The 25,331-nt window shown below is 42.0% G+C and overlaps 2 protein-coding genes across 7 annotated transcripts in view; one reads left to right on the top strand and one right to left on the bottom strand.

Annotated features, from left to right (window-relative positions):
* Positions 1-11,840, bottom strand: part of LOC146765737 (uncharacterized) — a 122,503-nt gene extending 110,663 nt beyond the window's left edge. For all 5 annotated transcript variants that reach the window (XR_014949685.1, XR_014949687.1, XR_014949688.1 and 2 more), the window contains exon 1: positions 4,514-11,840. Coding sequence is in view for 2 of the 5 variants with exons in the window: in XM_085558275.1 (XP_085414401.1) it covers positions 4,514-4,609 (96 nt within the window). In the remaining 3 variants the exon portion in view is untranslated. The remainder of the gene's footprint in view (positions 1-4,513) is intronic.
* A 675-nt stretch (positions 11,841-12,515) lies between these two features.
* The window catches only part of PHACTR3 (phosphatase and actin regulator 3), a 99,057-nt gene continuing 86,241 nt past the window's right edge, over positions 12,516-25,331 (top strand). Inside the window, exon 1 of one of the 2 annotated variants that reach the window (XM_021553575.4) lies at positions 12,516-12,801. In XM_021553575.4, the coding sequence (XP_021409250.1) occupies positions 12,699-12,801 (103 nt within the window). In that variant the 5' untranslated portion in view covers positions 12,516-12,698. The remainder of the gene's footprint in view (positions 12,802-25,331) is intronic. The other variant, XM_021553573.4, reaches the window with a different exon arrangement.

Genomic DNA, 25,331 nt, shown 5'->3' with positions numbered 1-25,331 from the left:
CTTTATATTTCTGATTGTAGTAATTCCCTTGACACAGCAGCCATTCAGTGTAACATTACACCAGGAGGCACAAAAAAGTGGTTTCTCTAACTTGTCACGCCAGTTTTGCAGTTCAAGCTCTTCTCAAATGCTGCTTTTTGGCAACTCATATTGTGCAATGATTATGAAAGAGGCTTTCTGGAGTTTCTAAAGGGTACTCTACGAAGGCAGCTGACTCCCTCATTCCTACAGTGCCTCAGTAATTATTTCTAATCCTACAGGGCTTCCAGTATGTAATTTTATTATCAGGATTAATCAAGGAGAATGATTCATGCTTAATGGAAAGCAAGGTAAGTTCAACACAACATTAGGACTGAAAAATGCAGAGTCTTACACTGAACTCATAACAGGATGAAGCTTTAACAACTGGCTCATGTACACTTTTCTCTCTGCTGTCACTTCCAAAAATACAGTTCTATTCCAAGAGTGACAAAATAACAAATGGTTCCACACCTGCTTCATTTCAGTGATGGTACAGAAATGGGTGCTTTGGCTCATTTTCCTAAACTGATGTAACACAAAGAGATGTGAAAAGGAAAGGAAGGGAATGGAGAAACTACAACTTTTAATTTTGTTTCTGAATCAACAAAAATTCAAGCCCCAGATCCCACCTCTTTTGGGACATAAGATTATCTGTACTACTCTTTCCTTATAGTGTCAGTTCTAATAAATATAATTTAAGGTGACATTTTAGAGCATCTCAATGCCTTTTTGACTGGGCTCATAAGGGACTGGCACCTCCTGGTGCTGAACACGTAGAGCTGGAGATCACTTCTTGCTTAGGAGGAGACCTGCAAGGAAGCATTTATGTATTTATGAATTCTCCTTTTTTTTTTTTTCCTGTGCTAGAAGAAAGTCAGCAAGATTAGAATTTTTCAGGTAGCTCTGACAGATCAGTGCCTTGATCACACACTGTCCCTGTGTTTCTCCTTCTCAGAAAAACAAAATCACCTTTGCAACAGACCATTCTGGGAAGATTGGCTTTACTTTCACCTAGACCACGAAAGTTACCTCAGGACTGAGGACAACAGCCAGACAGCAGTTTAAAACTCCAGTGCCCCAAAGGAAAATATATAAGCATATTTTTTCAAATCCAATTAAGGCTTTGGCTCCGAGCATTTGGCAGAAGGAGAAGAGTAAACATTTTATGACATGCCTTTGCATGGATGGTGCTATGAGGAGTTCATTTATTAACTAACAGGGTCCACTGAGTGATTTTTGACTTTGTGAGAGGGACAGAAAATGGAGAGAATGCAGACTGCACTCAAAGCTGTTTTATCATCATTCCTGGGGGCAGTGTGTTCAGTAGTGTGTTTTCAGAGAAAAAAAAAAAAGAATTCTGTGGTAACTGATTTTAAAACAGGAGTTCAAGCAGTTTCTTTGCAGGATGCCTCAGCTCTGCATAGACTGATGCTTATCTCTGACAGCAAAAAATGGGAACAGCTATTTCCAGACCTTGAAACAAAATCAGGGCATATGGGATGTGAGGAGCTACTGCAGTTCCTGTAAGGACTTTTGAAGGCAATTCCTGGAAAGAGTTTAGATCCAAGACTTCCTAGAAAACCTGGAAAAAAATATTAGGAAGAGTCTAAATCTAGGATGGGAAATTCCTTGAACAGCACAGGTTCAAGGAACTACTTCAGGTTCTAGACCCAGGAATCCCTATGAAAAGTATAAAAGGCCAAGAAGTGCTGTAGGTCCAGAAAGTCTAAAAATAATCTCTTTCCAGGATCACACATTCAGGAATACTTGCAAAGCCCAGGAAAATGAGAAAATATTTAGACCAATCAATTCCCAGAAACTGATAGGAAATTATTTGAAAATTTATCAGTACAGTAAATCATAATGGAGGTCTCAATCTAGAGATTCCTGGGAAGAATCTTGGTCCAGGATGTCCAGGAAAACTCCTAAAAAGCCCCAAATATTCCTAAAAATTTGTATAGATGTCAGAATAAAAAAAAAATACATATCTTGAATGTTGTTTATTCCAAATTGCCTAAACAAATTGTTTTAGTAACTTCTACATTTTATCACTTGATTTAAAGCCAGTAACACTTTCCATATGGTCAAATCACTTCCCAGCTGAGCATTCTGGTACTGGTGAATAGAATTGGAGTCTCCCTTATGAAGTTTCTTCATTATTTGTGAAGAAGAACTACAAAAAAGCCCCAAACAAACCCAACAAATGTTCAGGGACACTTGTGAGTTATTATTTTAGGCAGTTTGGTTCCACTGTCAGAGAAGCAATGTGGGCTTTGTTGCCAAGAACTTCAAACCAATCCTGCTAATTGGAATTTCAAGTTTAACACTGACATAAACAGATTGGCAAACTAATTTGGGGATCTGCAGCCCAAGGGAGGTTTTTTCCCTAGGTCTGGTTTATTTAGGATGATGTGATGAATACCATTGTTATGAGAGGGGTCTCTCACATCATATCTCACATATTCCATTTACACAGCTGACCCCAACATTTAATCTCAGCAGGATCCAGTTTATTCCCCTCCAGCTGCTCTGGCTCGATAATGCTGACAGAAAAATTTCACTGCAGTAGAACAAGTGGCTCTGCCCCTCAGCACCAATTTCTGCAGGAGGAAGGGAGCACCATTGTGACAATTCCTTTGCTGACCACAGCTGCACTCACCATTCAGTGGAAGCTGAGCTGCAGACCTGGGGAGGAAAACTTTGGAATTTTGGGCTCCTCATTATCTTCTGAGAATGTGTTTTCTTCCACAGGCACTGCCAAGTTTTAAGCTACAACCTTCTGCTCAGAAAATAAGCTGAAATACACAAATTATTTCAATGAGAAAGCCCTCCCAAAAAGCACACAGGAGCTTTAAAAGGGTGAAGTATAAACATTATATTCCAGCTGATTTCAGAAGGATGTATGAAAAGAGAAAAAAAAAAAATCTCAAGGCACATGTACTTCAAAAGAAAATAATGAATTTTTTTCCTGGGGGAATATGATAGGCCCCAAGATCTAAAAAAATGCAGTGCCAGTCAGATAAGGAAACATCAAATACTTGGATCAGTGGAGACTAACCAGTTAATTTCCTTTTAAATAACCCCATTTCTCTGTGTTTATAGATTTATATAGACATACTCCATTTTTATTGTTTGCTGATTTAAGAATTATTTGAGACAGAAGTTTTTTCTAAGGATAAGCCAAAGCAGAACTAGATTCTACCAAGGTTATCTGTGCAGCAGGCAGCAAAGCATCATCATTCAGCCTTACAGTAAAAATAGCCTGTAAATTAAATACTACAGGGGACTTAGTGAAACCCTACTGAGGGAGAATTACATGTTGATGGAAAAAGCCACCATGAGTAATAATTGTGTAAAGAAAATTCTAGGGGTGCTAAAATCTTGGTTTAAAATCCTCTATTTTGTACAGAACACAATAGGTCTCTTCAGAAATGTGAAAAATAAGCCTTTCACACTGTAGCTCACCACACCCTGCTTTGGAAAAGAGATAATCCCGTAGTGCTCTCTAGCGGCTGCCAGTCAAAAAACCTCGGCAGGCCGCACTGCCAAGTTTAAAAATACACAGAATTATTTTGCCCTCGTAGTGAGGCACGACTGGCCAGGGAGAGACAATCGGTGTTTGCAGCAGTGCCCTGCAGCGCCCGGCGCCTGGGCTTCCTTCAGACTCAATCCCACAGCAGAACTGCAAATGCTGACGTGCCTGAAATTACACAGACCAAATTTAACACATCTGATGATGGTGATGGTGATGGTGATGATGATGATGAAGAAGTGTAAGAGGTGCCTCACAAGTTGGTATCAACACGTGGCATCTTTTGACTCTCTCACAAACTCCAGCTGGGCCAGATTTCCTCCTGAGCCTACAAAAGGTGAAGGGAAAACCATTCCCTTCTGCTTGATCTGGACTTCACAGTTGAGAGAGCCACACTGTAAAATGGGTGCCTGTTTTGGGCTATAAAAACTCTCCCACTGTGCTTAACCAAGTCTGAGGCCGTCAGTCCTGTATAAAACCATGTGAGCAGAGACAATTATCCTCTGCCCACAGCTAGTGACACATTTCATAACCATTGTCAGGTTACACTGCTCTTGTAAATTGTCTTGTTACTAGTAAAGGATACATTGATATTTATTACTTCAGATGCATAAATAAAGCCTACATGGCAACATTACCCTTTCAGATAATAAATTAATTCCTAGGGTTGCTACACCAAGAATTTCCCGTCCAACAGAATTTCCTGTTTCCCCAGTGGATTCTCTCAGCTCCATCAGACATTTATTCAGCTAAATAAAGAACAAATTGCCGGGTGTAAAACCACTACCAAGGGTTTGCAGGATCATCCATTAGCTCCAGGATTTCCTTGACAGCACAAAGGATTGCAGGCTGCCAATTATAATTAAATAGAGCTCCCTATGGTCTTAAGCAGAGCTCCTCGTTGCCCTGGATAAGAAAATGCAGGTTAAAACAGAAGAGTAATAGAAAATTGATCCAAACCTGGTCCCAATAACTGCAATTCTCAGAACTGGAAATATCTCTGCAAACAGCATGTAGATGACACTTGCCCTGGGTAGAATTCACAGGCTGTGACATTCCTGTGGTGTCAGCTGAACTTCCACCCAGGAAATCCGGTCAGAGCCATGAAATGAGAATTTCACAAGTACACACTGTAACGTTCAGCTGCACACACAGAACATCCTTACAAATGGAGACAGACATTGATTTTGACACCTTCAGTTCATAATGCATTAATAAACAGAATTTTTGCAACAGCCACGAAGCCAAGGGAGAAAGAAGCCTAAATGTTAAAATAATTCATGACTTATGAATGATTTGGAAAAAGCAAACCTACTGGTATCTTCTTTGACTGCTTTAATTGGATTTATTTCCACATTCTAGGAGAGGGGAAAAAACATCAGCAAAAAAACCTGTTTACTAGTTCATTTAGCAAGGGTATAATTACCTAATTATAAATACCACAGGTCATACAATGCTTAGCTGCATGAACCTCCATCTCCATACACAGGAAGACAAGCTAAGCAATCATTCATGTACACAATGAATTGCATATGTAGCAAAAATCTGTGTTCCAATCTCTGTATTTCACATTGGGTTAGAATATAACATTTTTAGACTACATATTAATAATAATAATAATAATAATTAAAAAAATCTAGTTCTGCAACTGAACCTTACAACTTGATGGACTTGGTCTTTGGCGTAGCAGAATTTATACTATTTATATTTATTATTATTAATTATATTAATTATATTTTTATATTATTAATTAGATATAGTATTATTATTCATATTATTTATATTTATCTATTTATAGGAGAGAGAGGTTTAAAGCATCTGTGTGGTTCACAGATTATATTAAACTGATGTTGGGAATTCCTTTGCAAAGCATTTTTTTGTGTCTAGACCTACAAGGATACATTTGTATAACAACAAGAGGCACATATCTGAGACAAGTGAAAACAAAGGGACTCTTTGTGGCAACCACCTGGTTTTTGACTTGGCTGGAAGAATTTACCAGGCAAAGTGTGCCCTTAAATTGTTGGATAAAGATGTTAAAGGATTTATTTCCAAAATACTTGAGATCACAGCTGCAGGGTCTGGAGGTGTTGGAAGCAAGGCTGGCAAAGAGAGTTTTTTACAACACAGCAGGACAGAAAATTCCATTATTACATTGCTCTGACTGCTTGTGACAGCGTCCATCTCCAGCCTCCAAGTCATGGAATAGAAGATCCACTTAATTCTGTCCTGGGCTAACTTTGCAGGGTAAAAGTTTGCTGTTAGGGCTGATGCTAGAGAAACAAGCACGGTCTCTGTCCAAGAAGGGAGCTGGGATGGAGCTGCAGAGCAGCCTGGCCTTCCCAAGCTCACAGCAAGATGGCATTAGAACAGCACACTGAGCTGCAGCCCGAGGGGAGGGGATGGCCGCATCCCCTCCGCTGCCACGGCAGCTCCACAGCTGCCCAAAACCCCGGATTTACAAAGTAAACCAAGTGAGCTGGGTTTTGCTGAGGAATGGTTTCGCAGATGACTCACTGCATCGGCAAAAGAGCAAAGCACAACCTCCCCAGCAGTGCTCTTGCTGCACATCCACTTTCTGCCTAAATGAGGATGCAAACTGCTGCCTAAACCCTTCAGCTCTGAGGAGGCAGTAACTTCACTGGGTAGGAGTGGTACGAAGTCCTAGTCTTCCTTAAAATTAAACTAGAAATTCCAGAAATGTATTGGTAGCTGTTCTGCTTCCCTTCCCAAGTGTTGCTTCAGGAGCTGGTGAGCAGGAAATTGAATATGGAACCAGCACAAAGATGAGTCTGTCCCAGCCAGACATAAACCCAACAGGAGCACCCACAGAAGAATGAAGGTGTAGCATAAAGTCACCACAGTGTTTCTGCCTGGGAAAGCTCAAACCTTGGGCTTTAATTCAGCTCTCACACTGCAGCTCCCTGAACATGAGACCTGGAAGGGCTGGCCATGACTTCTGGGCTCTCATGCAGTGCACAGCTTCAGTCTCAGAACAGAAACTGCTCTGCTCTCCTGGACCTTGCTCACTAGGAGTTCCAATCAATTGGAGCTTTCATTCTCTTGCCTTCAGCTGCTGATCAGCTCTAGACTTCCTATATTTCCTTCCATGAACTGAAGCCCAACTGAGGTTGTATCTTCTGAGAAATGCTCAGAAATCCTGATTATTATGGTCTTCACTGGATTTCAGGTCGCAAAGAACTGTAAACTGTGACCTGCTGAAGGAAGCTCTGCCACTTGTTTCATGTCTCGCTGGCCCCTAAAGTATTTCGACTCCCCAACAGCTGAATTTCTCATGCATTGTGCTCCAAGTGTGAAATACCACAGAAGTCCTGCATTACACAGGAAATCAGGTGACAAGAACAAAATGCCATTGAAGTAAATGTTGAAAGGTACTAACATGAGTGGAATCAGGATTTTGTCCTGCACTCTACATCAAAGACTCGTCAGCTCTCATCTAATTAGCACAGAGCACCACTTTTCCCTTTCCACTTCTGCTGACAGCTGAATGATCTACACTGTTTGAATTAATTTGAAAAATGTATACGTCAAAATTATTCCAGATTTGGCAACACGATGAGATCTGAATCGGAATGTACTGTCTGAATGCAATACATAATAAGAAGAAATGACATCTCTGGTCAGGCTACAAGATATCCAAACTTATCTCTGAGGCAAAAATGAGCTGCTCTGCTTCTAAAATACAAAGACTTGCAAAGCACAAGCAAATCAGAGATTCTTCTTTTTCAGATGTATTTTATTTCCAAATGGAATTTTGGTGCTCCAAATAGTTATTTTAAAAGTCTGGGATCTTATGCTGTATTCTTTTATATTTACTATCAATACCAGTTTCTTGGAGCTATTTCTACTATCCTGAATTGTGGAACCTGCAGGACTGATATTACAAATGTAACAAGAAAAAGTTCACTGGGTTTTTCTGTATTAATTCAAAGAGCTTGCAGGATCTCAATTACACCAAAAAATGGCTTTCAGAGCCCCCACATATCTGCAGTTTTTTTGTAGTTTTGGGTATTTAAGATCATGGAATACTTTGAGGATGGAAGTGAGAATAAGGAACTTCCAGCCATGAGGCTTCTTAAGAACACAGTGCCTGTAAAAAACCAAGATATTTCACAGATAAGAATATTAATTCCCCAAAATGTGGGCAGTAAGGAGATTTGGACTTGCAATGGAATTTATATGTACATCCCTTCTCCTCAGACATCCTGAGGGCTAAGGGGGACAAAAAGCCAGAGAGGATAATGAGATTCATCCCTTCAAACTGGCACAAACAACATTTATGTGGCACATCACCTGGAACCTCTATAAACTATATAAATTGTATAACTGGCTTGGACAGCACCTCAGGAGTCCCCCAGAGTTCCCCACAGAGCTGCCTTTTCCCTGCTCCTCTTGCACAATGACAGTGCTCAGTGACCACATCCTGCAGCTCTCTGCTGCCCTGGGCACCTTGCAGACACCAGTTCACTCCCCACACATGGGGCTGTTACTGTTATAAACTGCATAATTTGAAATAAGAGTAGAGGTTCCCCTTCCCATCATCACAGCACAGAAGGATGTGAGTAGAGCTGGGTGTCAGGGCAGGGAGGTGAGCTGAGAGTCCTCCTTCACATTTTTTCCCAGCCTCTTTTTCCTGTTCCTTCACCTGTAAAATAGGAGTGAGCAATGGAGTCGGGAAGGAAAGCAAACATGAAAATCAGATGGGTCATTGCCAGAACAGCTCCTGAGTATCAGAGATTCTCAATGTGCACACAAGGCCCCCAGTAAACAAGCCTTGATGCTTATTCATTTTTTATTTGCCTTCTGTAGTAGTGCTTTGGAGAAGATGTGTTTTAAGTCTTTGTACTTACAAAGTTGTGACTGCTGGCTGATATTTTATCTGTTCTTGGTGACATGCATTTATGGTCTTGACAAACAAGGGCTCAAAATAGGCTCTGTGTCCTCTTTACAAAGAAAGCATCTGAGGGGAAAGAACCCCCAACAAAGTAAATAGAGACAAGAGGTTTTTGAGCATGGGAATGATCATCTCTGTTATGGTGAGCATGCTGAGCTACAACAAGCTGGCATAAAAATCTTAAAAACTAGGTTAAGACTCACAAGCAGCAGAAGAAATGCTTTCTGTTGCTGCATCTAAGAAAACTGCTCCTAGCAAGGCTATTTGTGCCTTGGTCATCAGAACAATTCTAACATGAAAGCTGATACTGTCAATGCAAATGTACCCTGAATTCATTTTTCTAAATAACAACACAAAACCCCCACATCAGTGGTGCTCAGAGATCACATGTAGGCTTCAGATGAAGGAAAATGAGGCTGTTTAATATTCTGCTGATTTGAGAAAAACAGCACTGACATGACTCATCTCTTTTCTTTCTCCCCAGAGAATCATTCCTTTCTAACACAAGTTTGGCTTTCTCTTTATATAACCAGCTCATACAACAGGCATTCAGCTATCTGTCAGAGAGAAAACAAACTAATCAAATAATCCAAACAATTTATATAGTTGCATTTAAAAAATATAAAGGAAAGTCACATCAAATGGACATGCATTGCTTTGGCTATGGATTATGCATCAAAATAAATAAAATGATAAAAAAATTATCTTCTGTGTTCCTTCTATGGATATTTCATTTCAAGAAGTATTTTCCTGCAACTGAATGGATTGCAAGGATATTTGCTATTAAGCTAAAAAAATTTCATCATAACTTTTCATCATAAATATAAAAGGCTAGAAATCCTCTGAGAGATAACTAAACAGATCAGATTATTGAACTCTGGGAAAATGCTGAAAACTTGTTTACCACAAGACTCCTATAGTGAGAAAATAAACCAAACAAAAAGGGAGTCATGTTTCTATTAACAGCCATTCTGGTCCTGCAAACAGTTTTGTTTGTGACACCTACAGAATCATATGAAGTAGTGAATAGAAAATTGAGGACAATTTTTCAAATGCTTTGTACCCACAGGTAGAACCAGGCTTAGTTTCATTCCAGTTTCAGAGGGATTTACAAATCAATATACTTGGAATATATTAGTTAGTGCCTGCCTCCATCAGCTTTATTTACCTCTGTGAAAAGGCTCCATTTGGTGCTGGTCTTTCAACACGAAGACAAGACTTTGCCTCACATTGATTTTTCCCTCTCTAAAGCCCTGCCCCAGAATGAATGCAGAGCCTGCTTTAAGGCAAGGAAATGCCATAGATACATCATCATCACCTCTGAAATTTGAAAGTAAAAGACAAGCAGACAATCTTACTTTTAACACAAGAGACATTATTTAGCAACCTAAGTTTGAATAATTCAACACTTTTTTTGTTTTTTTGGTACCTCCTCTCCTAAACATGATGATAGTTCTTTTTGGAAAGAACAAGGTCCAGGGGCAGCTCCATCAGCTGGCACAAACCACACCAGGGATTTATCCCCAGATTGAGCCTCTTGATTCTTGGTTTGTCAGGAATGAGAGAAAATGCTCTTTAACTAAGTGAAAGCAGCAAGGCAGATTCCAGACCTGTTGGACTGTTTTGTACCAGGCAATATTTTAAATCCAAAGGAATTCTATAAAATGTCCTCTACAGAGGCAACCAGTATGGGAGCTGGTTAAAAATACATCTCTCTCATCCTGTGTGCTTCTACAGCTACTAAAGATGTCTTGGAGATGTTTTCTTGGGTTGAAAATATTTTAATATATTCAGTCTTATACAAATGCTTAAATCTGATATGAAACTTCTCAACCCTACATTTTAAACATGAAATCAGTATCATTCTTCATCTCAGAAGGCAGCTATTGATTAGTGCAAACAGACTTTCACAGAATTCACTAGAAACCATCAGCGTTTTCTAGCATGACCTAAAAGCTATATAGAGAAAAACCATTTAAAACTTGCTACTTCCTTTCCTTTTAGGACTAAAAATAGATTTGGCTCATTATCTCACTTGGCACCTTAATGTATTCCACAGCACGATGGCACAGCTTAGATTAAACCTCCACATGCTGCTTTTCCCTAGGATCTACCTTATACACCCCAAGAAGGGGCAGTGCTCATCGAACCAGAAACTATTTGATATTTTACTTTAAACCCTTTTGTGGGTCCTTTTCTCAGGACAATATTCCCACGTGCTGTTGGATACAGCAGTTCACTGCAGCCATGGGTGGATGCCACCCCAACACTCAGACCTCCCTCAAATGGAATTTTGGATGAATTTTCTCATCGAGCTCTACCATTAAATCCATGCCCACACTTTTTTCTTTCCCCCAAAGTTCAGTAGGTTAACTGACTCTCAGGAACCCACAGCCCAAAAGTGACTCCCAGATTAGATGTATGCACAATTAACTTTGAAATTACTGCTTAAAGAAAAACTGCAAGCACGCCTTGGTGTGATAGATGTGATAAATTTGGGTTAAATCCCCCCAAAACACAACAAAGACACAACCTTACATAACTGCTTTGTTTGCCTCTGCTTTCAGAAATGGCCAAACCCCATTTTCTTTATTTAAGAGTACCAAAATGTTTTCCACATATTAATGTAAAAACAGAGCCAGGCTCCTCTCAGTGATGCCAAGTAATAGAACAAGAGGCAGTGGTGAAAAACTGATGCTTAGAAAGTTCCACCTGAACATGAGGAAGAGCTTCTTTGCTGTGCAGGGGAGGCTGTGGAGTTTCCCTCCGGTGGAAACATTCCAGAGATGTCTGGACACAATCCTGTGCACTCTGCTCTGGGATGACCCTGCCTGAGCAGGGGGATTGCACCGGGTGACCTCACTGTGGTTCTTTCCAACCTCAACCTGTGGGTATGAAAGACTGCATTGATGGGAAATTTTCTGATAAAGGTTCAACCCTAAAATTTTGCAAACTTGCACCTGTCTCATAACAGGAACTTGGTCGGCTGCATGTATAACCACTGCTCTTGAGTCAGAAAGAATCTACTTGTAGGTGAGCATATTCCTCAGCACTGGTTCCATGCAGAGACAAAAACAGAGTTTAAGGCAGACACGAGATGAGAACTCCCAACATCCCAGCAAGTGCTGACCACAGGACTTTACTGGGAGAGTGGTTAAAAAGCATTCCTGTATATTACAGGTCAAAACTTCAAGACGACCTGACCTGCATCACCGGCTACAGACCAGTAGCCCCTCTGCCGGCACCCTGTGCTGCACGTGAGGAGCAAAATAAAGTTAATAAAAGCAGTTATTCCCTTTAAACAAATTCCCAAACCAAGCTTCTCAGCCGAGTCGGAGCATCCCGTTTTTGCGGGGTCCCCGTGCGACACCTTCGCCACGAGACCCCAGCCCCAGCCCCAGCCCCGGCCGAGCTGCGCGGGGGTCCCCGGGGCGCGGAGCTCGTCCTGCCGAGAGAACCCCCGCGGGACATTCTCTCCCGTGGGACACCCTCCCTCGTGGGACACCCTCCCGCGCCGGCCCCGGGCTCGGGCGGGGCGGACACGGAGCCCCGCGGCTGCCCCGGTGCCGGGGGTCGCGCCGGTGCCTCCCGCGGGGCAAAGCGCCCGGACGGACGGACGGACGGACAGACGGACGGGACGAGCACGGGGACGGCTCCGGGGACACGGGCGGGTCCCGCACGGGCAGGGCGGCGCGGGAGGCCCCTCCCCGCGCCTGTGACGGGCTCGGGCGGGGCGGACCCCGCGCACCTGCGGAGCCGCCGCCTTTGTGCAGTGCAGGTGCGGCGCGCACCCCGCCCCCCGTGACGTCAGGCGGGCGCTCGCGGGGCACCATGGGAGAATCCCAATGTTTTCCAACGGATGCGCTCAGCAGCGCGGCGGCTTGAGGCGACTCCGGCAGCGGCGCTCGGGGGCGCGTCCCGGGAGGGGGCGGCGGCGGCGGGGGGCCGGGCCGGCGGCCCGCGCCCCGGCTCTTCCCCACCCCGCCAGGCGGCATGGCCCACCCCCGTGAGGCGCCCGGAGCTGCCCCCTGAGCGCCCGGAGCCGGCGGAGCGCCGCGCCGCAGCCCTGCCGACGGCGCGGGGGAAGATGCTGCCGCGGCTGGTCCTGCCCGGCTGACGCCCCGCCGCCGCCGCCGCCGCCGCACCCCCGTCCCCATTGTCCCCCGGCCGCCTCCGGCTCCATGAGCGCCTCCTCCTCCCTCCTCCTCTGAGCTTCCCGCCCTCCACCTCATGGCTGCATCGGAAGAAGGGACCGGCTGCTTTCTCCCGAGAGGCAGGTCGCAGAGTGACCCCAGCATCCTCACCGACCCCGCGGGTCCCGGGGAGCACCCAGGTAAGCGCCCCGCTCTCGCCGGCGGCGCTCCGCGAGCATCCGCCAGTTGGTAGGGAGCCCGTCCGCCACGGGCGGGCAGGAATGGGGAGCACATCTCCTGCAGCAAGCGCCGAAACGCTGCAGCGGCTGAGCTCCGCACGGGATCGGAGCGAGCGCGGGGGGCGCGGCCGGCGGCGCGTCCCGGCCGGGGCTCCCGGGGCCGCCGGCAGCGCTCGACCCCCGCTCCCGCAGAGCTCATTGATGACTTGCGGGGAGGGGAACGAGCGCTGATAAAGCAGGCTGTTTGCATGGCATCGCCATGGAGACAAGGGAAGCAGAGTCATAATTAAACGCTTTCTGCACACAAGAAGGTAATTTTCACTTCAGAGGGAGAAGCGTAATCTCTTAATGAAGTGTGGGCACAGAGGGTGGTGCTGAAGGGACACAGCCCCGTCGTTAGTGTATAAATAGAACATTGTGATTAGATTTTTTTTTTTTTTTTAACAATGGCTAATGGTGTTTTCATCTTCACTTTGACGAGTAATTCTAAATGTCTATTGCTGGTGACTCAGTAATTTCAGCTCGTCAGAATCTAAGCAGTGTTGAGACCTTAAAAAAAAAAAAAAAGAAACAACTCGCTACATCACTTTGATGTGATGTGATTGCACGGAAAGGCACAACAACAAGCTGGAAGCAAAGGGTAAAAGCCAGTTTACTCTCAGTTTCCCTGAATAGATGGTGGTCACACAAGAGCTGTCAGGTTTCTTTATGAGAAAAGAAGTAATCAAAACAGCGTAAAGACAATGAATGGCGTTGATCATCACTACCCACTACTGATTCCTAAGCCTAGAAAAGGGGTTAGGTTTTGGGTCAGGCACTATCAGCCTGCAGGGGACAGTCCCTGGATGCAATTTCAGGTTGAACTTTGCTCCCCTTTCTCAGATTACTGAGTAAATAAAATATTCTGAGCTCTATTCATACACCTGCTATATTGCTTCCTTCTGAGCCAATGAGGATATTAATATTTGTATCTAATTTAAGTTCTTCTATTTATTTGCCTTATCAAGCAACTGTGAGCACACTGGTCTGGAGTGAAATACAAATTGAATTAAGGCAAACAGTGGAGGATTTATCCCTGATTACCAACTGTTCCGATCCCCTAAGTGAAGGGAACAAAGGACTCTTCTAACATGAACTGCTCGACTCACTCCCAAAGGGGCAATCTTGACTGAAAGAGAAATGTATGTTTCTGCCATTTGATTTCTGGAAGCAGAAGTGACTAATGAAAGGAAGGCGTGTGCAAGCTCAGTTTTAATTCCTCTAGACTGCTTTCTGCTAATTAATTCTTTTGGCCGTTGTGAGATACACAACAAAGAAAGTACACAACATGTCCGACAAATAGACAAAGATATAAACATTATTGTGCTTTTTGTTAGGAGAAGGGACTGTCAATACCAAGGAGCATTTTTTCCCCTAATACAGGCTCCATCAAATAAACCTGTGCCCCATTGCATGGCAGAAGCTCTACTAAAATGCAAGAGAAGGTGTTCTGTATGTATTCTGTTCTCCATGCAATATGTGGAGACAAACAAAAGGTGTTAAATATGGTTTTTGCCCAGGAAGGTATGAACAGTCATTGGCAGGATTAGTAAGCTTAGTAAGGTTTTCAGGTTTTAAATTTGTTCATCAAATAGTATTGAACATCTGTATGCTTCCAGATGATAATAAAATTAACATAAATTGCTTTATTTAGATAAAATTTTACCCTACAGTGTTGTGAGCAATCATTAAGAGCAATTTCATACATTTGGCTACTTAAAAATCTGGAATACAATTTATATTATTTTAAGAATTATGAATGTTAGATGATGTAATTGCAGTTTATATTATTTTACTGTCATGGAAAATAATTTTATCATTATCATTATGCCAACATAATTATATATGGACTCTAAGTCAAAAGACAGTCTTAGGAATGGGAAATGATATGTCCAAAGTTTGTGTTTACATCCCAACTCTGCTTGCAGGCAAACCAAGAAGTGTGAACATGTAAGATTCTTCCTTAATCTAAACATTAAATTAATGTTATTAACATCTAAGTTACATGTTTAAATTATGGACAAACAGACCAAAATTATACCAAGATATGTGTATAATAGGATGTAGGATCCCTACAAAAAACATTCCTACTTTTACCTGCCTTTGAGTGATGCCACATCCCATCTTGTTTTGGAACAGTTTTTTGGCTGTATGATGTGGTCAGGGATTATTCTGCACCAACTCAATTGGCTGTGCCTACTGAGCAACGGATATTGGGGTAAGAAATGTGGGAATAGATGAAGGCAGCCTAGACTCAAAAATTTCCTGATGGTTTTTTGGTTTAAAAACATATTTATATTCATCCTCCTGACCTGTACAATTACAGGATTTTTGGTTTAGCCCAGCTTTATGCAGGAAGTTTCAGTGCCATAGCTAAGAGTGTAGAGCTGGCAGCCTAAAGATTTTCATGTATTTCCCAAAGGAAATCCTGTGATGCAAAGCTTCATTTCCCTTTCCCTCCTGAAACACCAGTTTAACCAGTAGAACTGATCCATCCCAGCAGGGTCTGAGCCTTGCTGGCTGTCTCAGAATCTGCTGCCACTGGACCAAATCACCCTTTTTTAGCTGACCCTGAGCAATGTGAGCATCAGATCCAAGGAACTCGGGATGAGCACGCTGCAGATGCAGATGTTGGTTCACCTTCCCAGTGCTTCATTTGCAATTTTTTGATGAACTGTTGCTTGGGTGAAATGTCAAAGGGAGTTTCCCCATGTGAGAACAGAGCTGATTTTTTTTTTATTTTTTTTTTTTTTTGTGAGGTTTTTGTTGTGTTTTGTTCATTTTTAAAGAGGACTCTGTTTTCATCCAGCAAGAGCATGGGATAACTCAGTAACTGGCTGGTTCAAGTAGCCTTAGGTGCTGATTTTTGAGAAGTCCTGCACACTCACAGTCCTGACTAACACCAGCAGAAGCTGCAGTTATTCCAAGCCTTGAACAATAAAGGCTTCATTAAAAGCTTCTTATCTAGTGTGCTTTTCCTCACAAAGCATTCACTGTAGAAATGAAAAGCTATTTTATAACCTTGATTTAGAAGAGCTGAAATCTTTACAGACTACAGTGAATTTTATCACATGTAAAAAACTTACAAAATTACCACATGCCACTACAATCTTACAAATATTCCTATAATAAGTCAGATAAACAAGATGTTCAGTTAACTAGACTAGGGACAGTTAATAGCTATTTATTCCAAAACAGAGATACAAATTCACTGATTTCGATCCCATGTGCAACTTTAATTAAAACAGCAGCTCCTCACAGTGATCAGTAAAGATGTCACAGTCATGGCCTAAGAAAAAAAGATGGACTTTAGTTCAGGCTCTGCTGACAAAAAGAATATTTTCTCCAGCATTTAAATGGTGCATAGAGGACCTATTGGTAATGCAGAGAATACTGGAAATAGTATAGGAAAGATAAGAAGGACTGTGTGTTTCTTTCCTTTAATTGGATCAGTTATTTATTTTCTCCTTTAAGATGAAATAATGCATTTCAGCCTGTATTTAAGATTATTTTATGGCCACTGAGCAGTATTTTATGAGAATTACTGTAGTACAGCAAACACTGGGCTTCGTGTTTGTTTGTTTAAGTTCACTGTCACACTGAGTGAGTCTTGAAACAGGAGGATGTCCTTAGTTTGGGAAACAGACATCAAAATACTCATGTCTTGCCTAACTATAGACTGTCTCTAGGCCAGGCTATTGTTAAGAAAGTGAATCTCATCTCATTCATAGAATGGTAAAATGATTTGGGTTGGAAGTGCCCTTACAGATCATCTGCCAGCTCCCTGCCACAGGCACGGCCCCTTCCTAACCTGATTAGATCAGGTTGCTCCAAGCCCCATCCAACCTGGCCTTGAACACTTCCAGGGATGTCAAGAATCTCCTTATCTTACATGGCTTTCCCCTCCTCCACCTTCCCAGATAAGGATCAAGAGAGAAAAGAGAGTCTGAAGAGAGCAGATTTCAGTATCACCTCTAATTGAGAAACAGTTGCAGGAAGCCAAAATATTGCTCTCATTATATCCTTCCAGCAGTCACAGGGCAGAGGGAAGATTGACAATCTCATTTGATTTGTATCAAAAAAGGGAGGGGTGCACAGACTGGAGAAGAACACACCATGTCAAAACTCGGTGTTACTTGAGGAGGTACAGACAACCATGACAATGTGTGAAAATGTCACCCCCCTCCTCCCCTTAATTTTGGGATAATCCATTTGAATTTGTAGAAGTACACATTGATGCCATCACGTTTTGCTCTCTGTGCTGCTGACTTTCCTTCCTGGCACCACACAATTAAAGAAAATCTTCAGGATGGGCTTTACTGAGCTCTCCAGCAGACCTTGCCAGTGGTCCACCATGTGTTCCTTGTCCTCCAGTGAAGGATCTGTGTTGAGGCAGGGTGCTGTTGTGCTGCAGGCAGTGGTGTTAGATGTTGTTAGCAGCTCTGTCATCATAATTTCTTACTGCCTGGTGAAGGGGGGCTCTCCTCAGCCTCTCCTCTGGTGTGGTGTGCTTCAAGACCTGACAAGTTAAAGCTACTGCAGAGTAGCTGTCCCAGGGATACATGATAATATCTTCACCAGACACTAATTCCCTTTTTATTTCTGTTGATATCACGTGTCATCAGCAGCACTGTGCTCTGAGTTAACTCCAGGGGAGAACAACTGCATAAGACTTAAGAGGTCTTCCATCACTGGTTCTAGATTTCATAATTCAGAAGTTCTGTAGCAGGCAGCATTCTTGTAAGTATTCTTCTAGGATGCTAAGAAGAGATGCTGAGATGAGAATTGAAGTGTTATGTTCCTTTTGCATCATTTTTCTTTGGCTGGAGGCTGACCTGAAGCCCAGCAGGGCCTCCCAGGCAGTGTGAGGAAGGACATCAGCCATCCAAGTAATGGTCAGGGAAAGTCATGATGCAATAAACAGCAGTATAGGAATACTCTCAAATATGGCTTTTTCTTTCTTGTTTTCTGTTTTGAAGCTGTAAACTCCCATGGATGGACTCCGTATCTGTCAATACCTTCTCTTAATGTTTTTGGGTTGATATAGCTTCTAAAGATGTTATTTGACTCCTGTTTCTGCTGTGTTTTTTCCTTGGACAAGTTTGCTCAGTCTGAGTCTTGAGCAGTGCTAGGGGGGCTGTGAGCCACAGGGAAGCTGTGCTGCCCCCTTAACCAGGACACTGGTCACCTCAGAGATGCTGGAAGCTACTGCCAGGGGATGTTTGGAAACTAAAAAGCAGATGGAAAGTAAAGTGTGGTAGATTTGGGCTGCAGGTGCTGGCAGGGAGCAAAGGGAAGGCAAAGAGAAACAGGGATTCAGCTGGAGTGCACACACAGATTGGTGCCAGCTCTGAATCTACTTGAGTCATTCTTGCTGCAAATCTATTCATGCCAGGCCCATAATTCAGAAAATCTTTTAAGTGCGTGCTTAACTTCCAACATGTGCTTAAGATGGAAGGAAATTGATGGCAGAGGGAGGACAGAGAGATGCTGTGGGTGCCCTGCCTGTCAGTTGGGTTGCTGCTCCATCCTTATGCAGTTGATTACATCACCACAACTTATATCAGGGATTTAAAGGCTTATCTGTGATGTCTTTAGTTGCTGCATGAATTTTCAAATTTCATCCTAATGTTTGAATCAGGACACCTTTAAAAAGTTGTTTGGGTTTTGTTTTGTTTTGTTTTCTCACCAGAAAGATTTTGGTTTCCATTTCATCTTTCTCTATCAATAAGTCTGTTCTGTAAACAGAGTTTGTTTCACCTACATTATATTTCTTCTGAAATAGAATTTTACTGGGTCTCCTACATCCTTTCCTTTATTAATTCATGGACAAAATTATCTAATCAGTGCTTTTGCTCCACTGTATAACTGAACTCTATGTTTTATTTATGTGAAACTTAGTTATTTTCTCACTCAGAAGTTCCTATTCCTAATGAAAGGGCTCCCTGCAGAAAGTTGCCATTCCACACCTAATGGGGGCTGTACTCAGGAATACTCAGTAGCAACTGGAAACATGCAGGCTGTTAATTAATATCCCATTTTCCTTTCCATTGAAATCCAAATTGAATCCTGTAAAGCTTCCCAAAACATTTGCTATTTGTGTGAATGTAGATTTAGAGTTTTTTCTGACATAGCACCTGAAAAATCATCACCGTATTACCAAGTAGTAATAGCAATGGGAATTATATTTTAAGAAATGCTCCACTGTGCTTTTGAGAAGGCCTTTTTGTTTCTTATCCAATTCCCAGTTCTTTCTTGGTTGGATCTAACTGGACCCCAATCCCTGTGATGGAGAGAAACTCCACTGGAAGTGCAGATGTCCCTTTTTTTTCCGTGTCCTGCAGCAGAGAATCTCCTCTTTCCCCAGCAGCCCTTGTCCCTGGCACTTGACTCATCTCCCCCTTGGCAGCTCTGCTCCAGCATTTTCCAGGAGGGGAGAAGGATCTCTCCATCTCTGGAGAGGAGGATGGGCACAGTGTGCAGAGGTGGCACTTCCTGGGCGTGGATTCTCTTGCTCCAAATGCATCATTTTGGTCCTGCATATATAATTTGTGTCAGTGCTGGGGTATCATTACATTGCTCAACATGATGCACACTTAACACAAACTGCTTTTTGCTGTTGCCTGAGTATTTTACCTACTGGTACTCAGTTTATTTTGAGAATCAAGAGCATGGTGAATTATGTTTTTAATGCTACTTTTGCAGGAATTAAATGAGGTCAGTTAATGAGTATGCTATTCATGCCGAGGGTAGGATTTAGGCTTTTCCAGGGTTTGAGTGTTCCCAGTGTTTGGAGATTTGCGTTTAGCCAAATTTTAGAGTTCTGTAAAGGAAATACAGAGCTTTAATGGGGAAAAAAGTGTTTTAAAGTTGTCTTTTCTTCTAAATCCCAAGTTGGCAGGTAGTCTGAATATTGCTGAAAAGACACTTAAACTGTTAAACCTCTTTATCCAAGAAGTGGAAATACTGCTTATACACCATCAAAACCTAGACTGGATTTATGAGAGTGAGGTCATCATATTGGAAATACCTGGTAGTTTTTTATGTTTGCCTTTGTCTCTTTAATTCAGGGTATTTTTTTTAAATAAAAGTAAACCCCAGATTTGATTGCATACTTTAAGTAAATGAACTCAGACCTAATTTACACACCTAATAATTTGTGCACACAATACTTGCTTCTCTGTGCAAATAAGAGAAACTCATGTCTGTTAAATAATAAAATATCTTCTTCACACTTTAGCTATGAATGAAGGTGGTTTAAGATTAGTCATTCAGTTAATGTTTGCACCACACTTTGAGAATGGAGTGAGTTACATAATGCTGGGAGTCATGTTTATCTGGAAATGCAACTATATTTTAGTGAGTAGTTAAGTAACAGTGTTAATTTTTCCCAAAATCTTTAATTTGGGACTTCTCTTTCAAGACTGCCCAAGTTGTGCTGTAATGAATGGGCTACATAATTTATTTATTTATAAAACGGGCTTTTCAAACAAAATGTATGGCTTTGTATTTTTAAAATTTAATATGCAGAATTAATTGCCCTTGCTTCTCTAAGCAGGTTAAATCTATAAATACCAAGAGTAAGTAAAACTAAATATGATACCTTGATTTTGCTTCAAAATGTAGCCAGTTTGGATGCTAATACAATGGATTCTTTGTGCCCATTTAATCTCATGCTTTTGTTTGAAATTCAAGTTGATTTATGGCCTAACATATACACAATTTATACATGCCCCAGAGAGAACCTCATATAGCGACTTGAGGCAGGTCAATAGCTCCGTGCTTGATCCTGCATAAATATTTCAGTGAGATGATTTGAATCAAAGGGGATCTTATCTTGCTTTCTGTACTACACTGATATTCTGGGTCAGCAGTGTGGACCTGTGGTTTCAGCTGAAGGAAGGCTTGTCCTTATGCATAAAGCACTTCAGAATTGTTCCTATAATGAAGAGACAGTTTGTGTGTTAATTTCCTTAATCTAATTTTTTTTTAACGTCCTCAAACTGTTCAGCTGCTGCATGACCAGCAAGTGGGCATAGATCACTGCATTACATCAAACCAGGGAAGCCTTCACTGTTTTCTGAGAGCTGCTGCATCCCCCAGGCCACGCAGCCTTCCCTGTGCCTTGTCCTGATCGATCTGCTGGGAATGGCTGTCACTTTTCATTCAGTTGCTCTCAAAACTCTGCATCTCATCTCTCAGCTAAACAGCCTGCACCAAGACTTGGGTTTTTATCCTTAAAAGAACATAAGAAATTCTGCCCTGGGTCAGGACTGAGGTGTGTCCAGCCTTGGACAATGTTCTTGATGGGGGCTGGAAGCTTGGGACAGGCTGGGAGCAAAGGGAAGGGTGGCTGAAGGAACACACAGAAATTCCACAAGAAATCAGCAGGGTCAGTCTCCTGTGCTGCCTTCCAATAACAGCCACAGGGGTTGATGCTTTGGGCAGCTTTGCTCAGCATCCCGAACCAGTCCTGCTGTCTTGGGGAGCTCAGGCAGAACCTGAGTGGAAATCAGCCTCTGAGAGAGTTTCTTGGCTCCTGCAAGTTCATTTGTAATTGTTCCATCATGAATGAGATGGATCTGTGTGGAATATTTAAATAGAGTGAACGTGATAGTGTATGCAATGCTGACTTAATTTGGTTTCTCTGAAGTTTATGCTTTGCAGATGGGACTTCTGTAATTTTGTAAGCTCTGCATTTAGGATAGAAGAAAAATATGTTGGTTTTTTTTTTTTTTAATTATAACAGACAGTAGACTGGGTAGCAGCTTTGTGGGATTGCAGAGGTTTGAAGGAGAAAAACATTCTATTTTCAGATACAGCACTTCAACTTAAGTTCAGCTTAAATGTTTCCTTCCATGACAGTTGCACATTTGACTTTGCTCCATTACAGTGCCTAGAAGGAGAGAATATGTACTCACATTAGACTACCAACTACGCAGAGAAAGCTCTAGAAAAAAGAAAATGGAGTCTTGGACTCATACAAATTCTCCACTTGTCCAACATAAGTTTTAAATGCCTTTTTTCTTGTTTAGCTCAAGGAAATAAATGGAAAAATCAGAACTGAGATAAACTGTGAGTATCACTTCAGATTTCACAGGAGATACTTAACTGCAGAAAACTTAATAACACATCTTCCTGCAAGTGAGGAACATAAGTGAGCTCCTGCCACCTGGGAATCCCCTGCATTTAGGAACAAAAGAGAGGTTCCTGAGAATGTGCTATTTTACTGTAAACTCCTGATACCAATTTGGGATGGAGTGGCGTGACACAAAAACTGTGTATCCTCACGAAACCCTTGATTCTGTTTGATCTGTAGTGGGAGCAAATATCAGCCACTGCCCCAGGCTGGTGCCTGAACCCTTGCAGCAGTGGTGAACTTAACAGATGACATGATCAGATGTGGATTTTCTTAAGGCAAACAGAGGGAATGTGAACTACAGCTGTCAAGATGGATAGCAGAGAGACTTCTTAGTGTTATGGTGTACATTTGCTGCTGCAATTCAACCAGAAGAATAAACTGAAATGAAGCCAAGTGAAAGATAATTTTATCATGTAGAAGTACAAAGGAGCGTCCTTCAGAAATCCAGAATATTGTGCATGAATGAAAATGTTTTAAGAAGGAACCCTAACCAATGGAAATGTATCCTGTATCTCTCTTTTTAGTCCAAGCAGGTATCACTGAAGGCAGCACAGGCTGGTCTGGAAGACTGGCATTCCTTCTGTCTCACTGGGTTGGTGCTTCCTTACATTCTCTTGTTCTCATGTGACAGGGTTGCAACCCTTTTTACTTCTCAGTCTGTTTTCTCTACAGTTTTTTGAGTTTTCTGCCATCCAGTTTGAGTTCATTCTAGTAGCTAGCTCTCCTGCCATAGCAAATTCAGCAGCTCCAGTTCCAGAGGCCTTTCTCCCAAGCAATTCTTGTGGAAATAGATTGGGGGTTACTGCTGTAACAGCAGAGAAGCCAGGAAAGCCTGCCTCCCTCCAGATCCAGCATTTTCAGTCCTCAGTGTGATCTTAAACTGCTAAAAGTCCTATTTATGACTGAGGTCTTCAGATTGGCTCTGCTGTTGTCTAATGAAGACTCAGACTGGGTGAAGCCTCTTCCCTGGAGGGTCTCCCAGCTCTCCTGTGGTGCTTTGGTGTGGGACCAAACCTGACCTGACACCCAGGCTCTGCCTACAGGCAGCACTTTCCAGGGTCACTGGTGTCATTTTTCATCAACTCCATCCTTGGTTGAAAGTTGCCAGTGAGCTCCAAAGTCATTGTGGGTGGCAGGAGATGAAGGGGTTAAGCAACCCAGGAGCAAAAAACCAGAAGATGTTTTCAATAACTTGCTCCATTTTTATTTTTATATTTTTATATTCTCACTCTTGCTCTCACAACACTACTTCTAGGCTTTATTCCAATACGTCAAGGGTCTCTAGTTCTACCCACCTTTTCTTAAAAAGCTGCACCATGACCTGGGGCATTATTAATCTCTTATTTGGGAGATGATATTTTATATAATCAGCTATTTGAGTCCTGCACCTGCAGAAAATCTATTCTGCTTTGCACCCTGGATTTTAATATTTGTTGATTCACCTATTTTTTTTTAGTATTTTAGACATATTTTGCAATAACTTTTTTAAAAGCCCAACAGTAAAAAAACCCCAACCTCTCCAACCCAAACACTTGGCACTGCCATGAGCTTATTAATTTTCAGATCATGATTTGCTTGGCTGCTCTAATGAAATAATTATAAAAGAGTTAAATTATTGAATATACTTTCAGTGGCTTCGACATCATAAAATACCAGCAGAGAAATAACCCCAAACTTTCTGAATAGAAAGTATGGGATGATGTTTTCCCTCTATCCAAAAGGGCAGATCTCTTAGAAGAAGAGATACACTTCATATACATTTTAAAATTTATTTTCTCATACTATTAAAAGAAATGGAAAGCTAATTCTGGTAGGTTTCATTAATTAGTTTTTATTCAAATTCTCCTCCCTCTCTCAAGAAATCCCCCTGTAATTTGCCACCAGAGCATTGCAGAAATCTTTTTTACATTTTGGTAGCTGCTATAAAGTTGTCTGGGACCAAAATCTACTTTTCAACAGATTAATCTAAATGTACATATCCAAGTAGGGAAAAAGTGGCAGTAGGTTGAAAACTAACTTTCATTTTAAGTAGGTTTTTGAAGAAAGAGGAGAACTTTGGGTATAACATCATGGTTTTTCAGAAATACTAATTTTTTAAGCACAAGGAAACTTCTTTTTCCTGCTTTACAATAATAATCTGATTTTTAATCAGATACTGTCTGGTAAAATGAAATCACAGAGACTTAGAAATATCTTTTCTGACAGAAAGGGACAAGACTAAGCATATCAGAGCCAACAGGAATCATGCAGTTTAGAGATTTTGTTGTTATAGATCATAATATTCTCATAATACAAGAGAGATTACAGAAATATGGCATAGTCTTATTTTGTCTGACATTGTAAAGAAGGAAAGACTTAAAGGATTAGTCTTGGTAACTTAGCTGTTCCTTTGCAACGTGTTGTGATATAATAGGAAATAATGCAGCGCAGATCCTGAACATGAAATAAAGCCTCTGGTCAGAATCTCGTTAATGCCAGAAATGATTTAAAGCCAGCCAACAGCCCCAGTTTTCTGTCCCAGAAATGACAACACAAGATGTGACTCCTCTTACTCTAATGCTGCATAAGAGCACATCATGCATGTGATTAAGATATGATTCAACACGACTAATTCCTCAAGATTCACTTCTCTTCTTTGTTAGGAACCCAAGGAGAGCACAAGAGAACTGGGTTAGATTTTAGGTGGAAGCTGCTACTTTGACAAGGAATCAGACTACTGCCTTCTCCAGTGTCTGGGGAGAGAGATGGGCCAGGGAGGCAAAGTTAAAAGTCTTTCACTCAAGTAAGCTGAGCACCTAATTTACACATTCATGGGACACAAAGCATCACTCCCTGTGCTAACAAATCACCGTAATGAGGCATTTGCACACCCACACACATTTATACTCATGCTGTTGCTCAGCTTGCACCTGCAGTGGTGGTGAATAGATGTGTAATTACATCTGGAGCTGTTGAAAGCAGGGCTGCAGGCAAGATCTGTATAGCTGGAGTAAGTGGTTGCCTTTTCCCTTCACTTTGCTGTGGTCGGCAGCTTTTTGGAAGCTGTTTTACCACATCAGTCCTGCTTTTCTGTTATATCAGCTCTGAAAAGCTTTTCCAAGGAGACCTACAGGTGTTGGCTTTGAGTCATTGACATGTTGGGTGACTGCTCCAAGGACTCATGTCTCTTGCAGCATCAGAGCACTGTGAGTCCTTCAGCTGGTAACAAGGGCTGGAGAACCAAAGTTCAGGCATGCTCAGGTCTTGCAGGTAAAGAATTTGTGAAGAAGTGGTCAAAAAATGGTGCTGCAAGATTCTCCTGAGAATAACA

The sequence above is a fragment of the Lonchura striata genome, chromosome 20 (assembly GCF_050655825.1).
Source record: "Lonchura striata isolate lonStrDom1 chromosome 20, ASM5065582v1, whole genome shotgun sequence".
NCBI lineage: Eukaryota > Metazoa > Chordata > Aves > Passeriformes > Estrildidae > Lonchura > Lonchura striata.
Note: the sequence above shows the minus strand (reverse complement) of the source record. Positions and strands in the feature narration are given on the sequence as shown.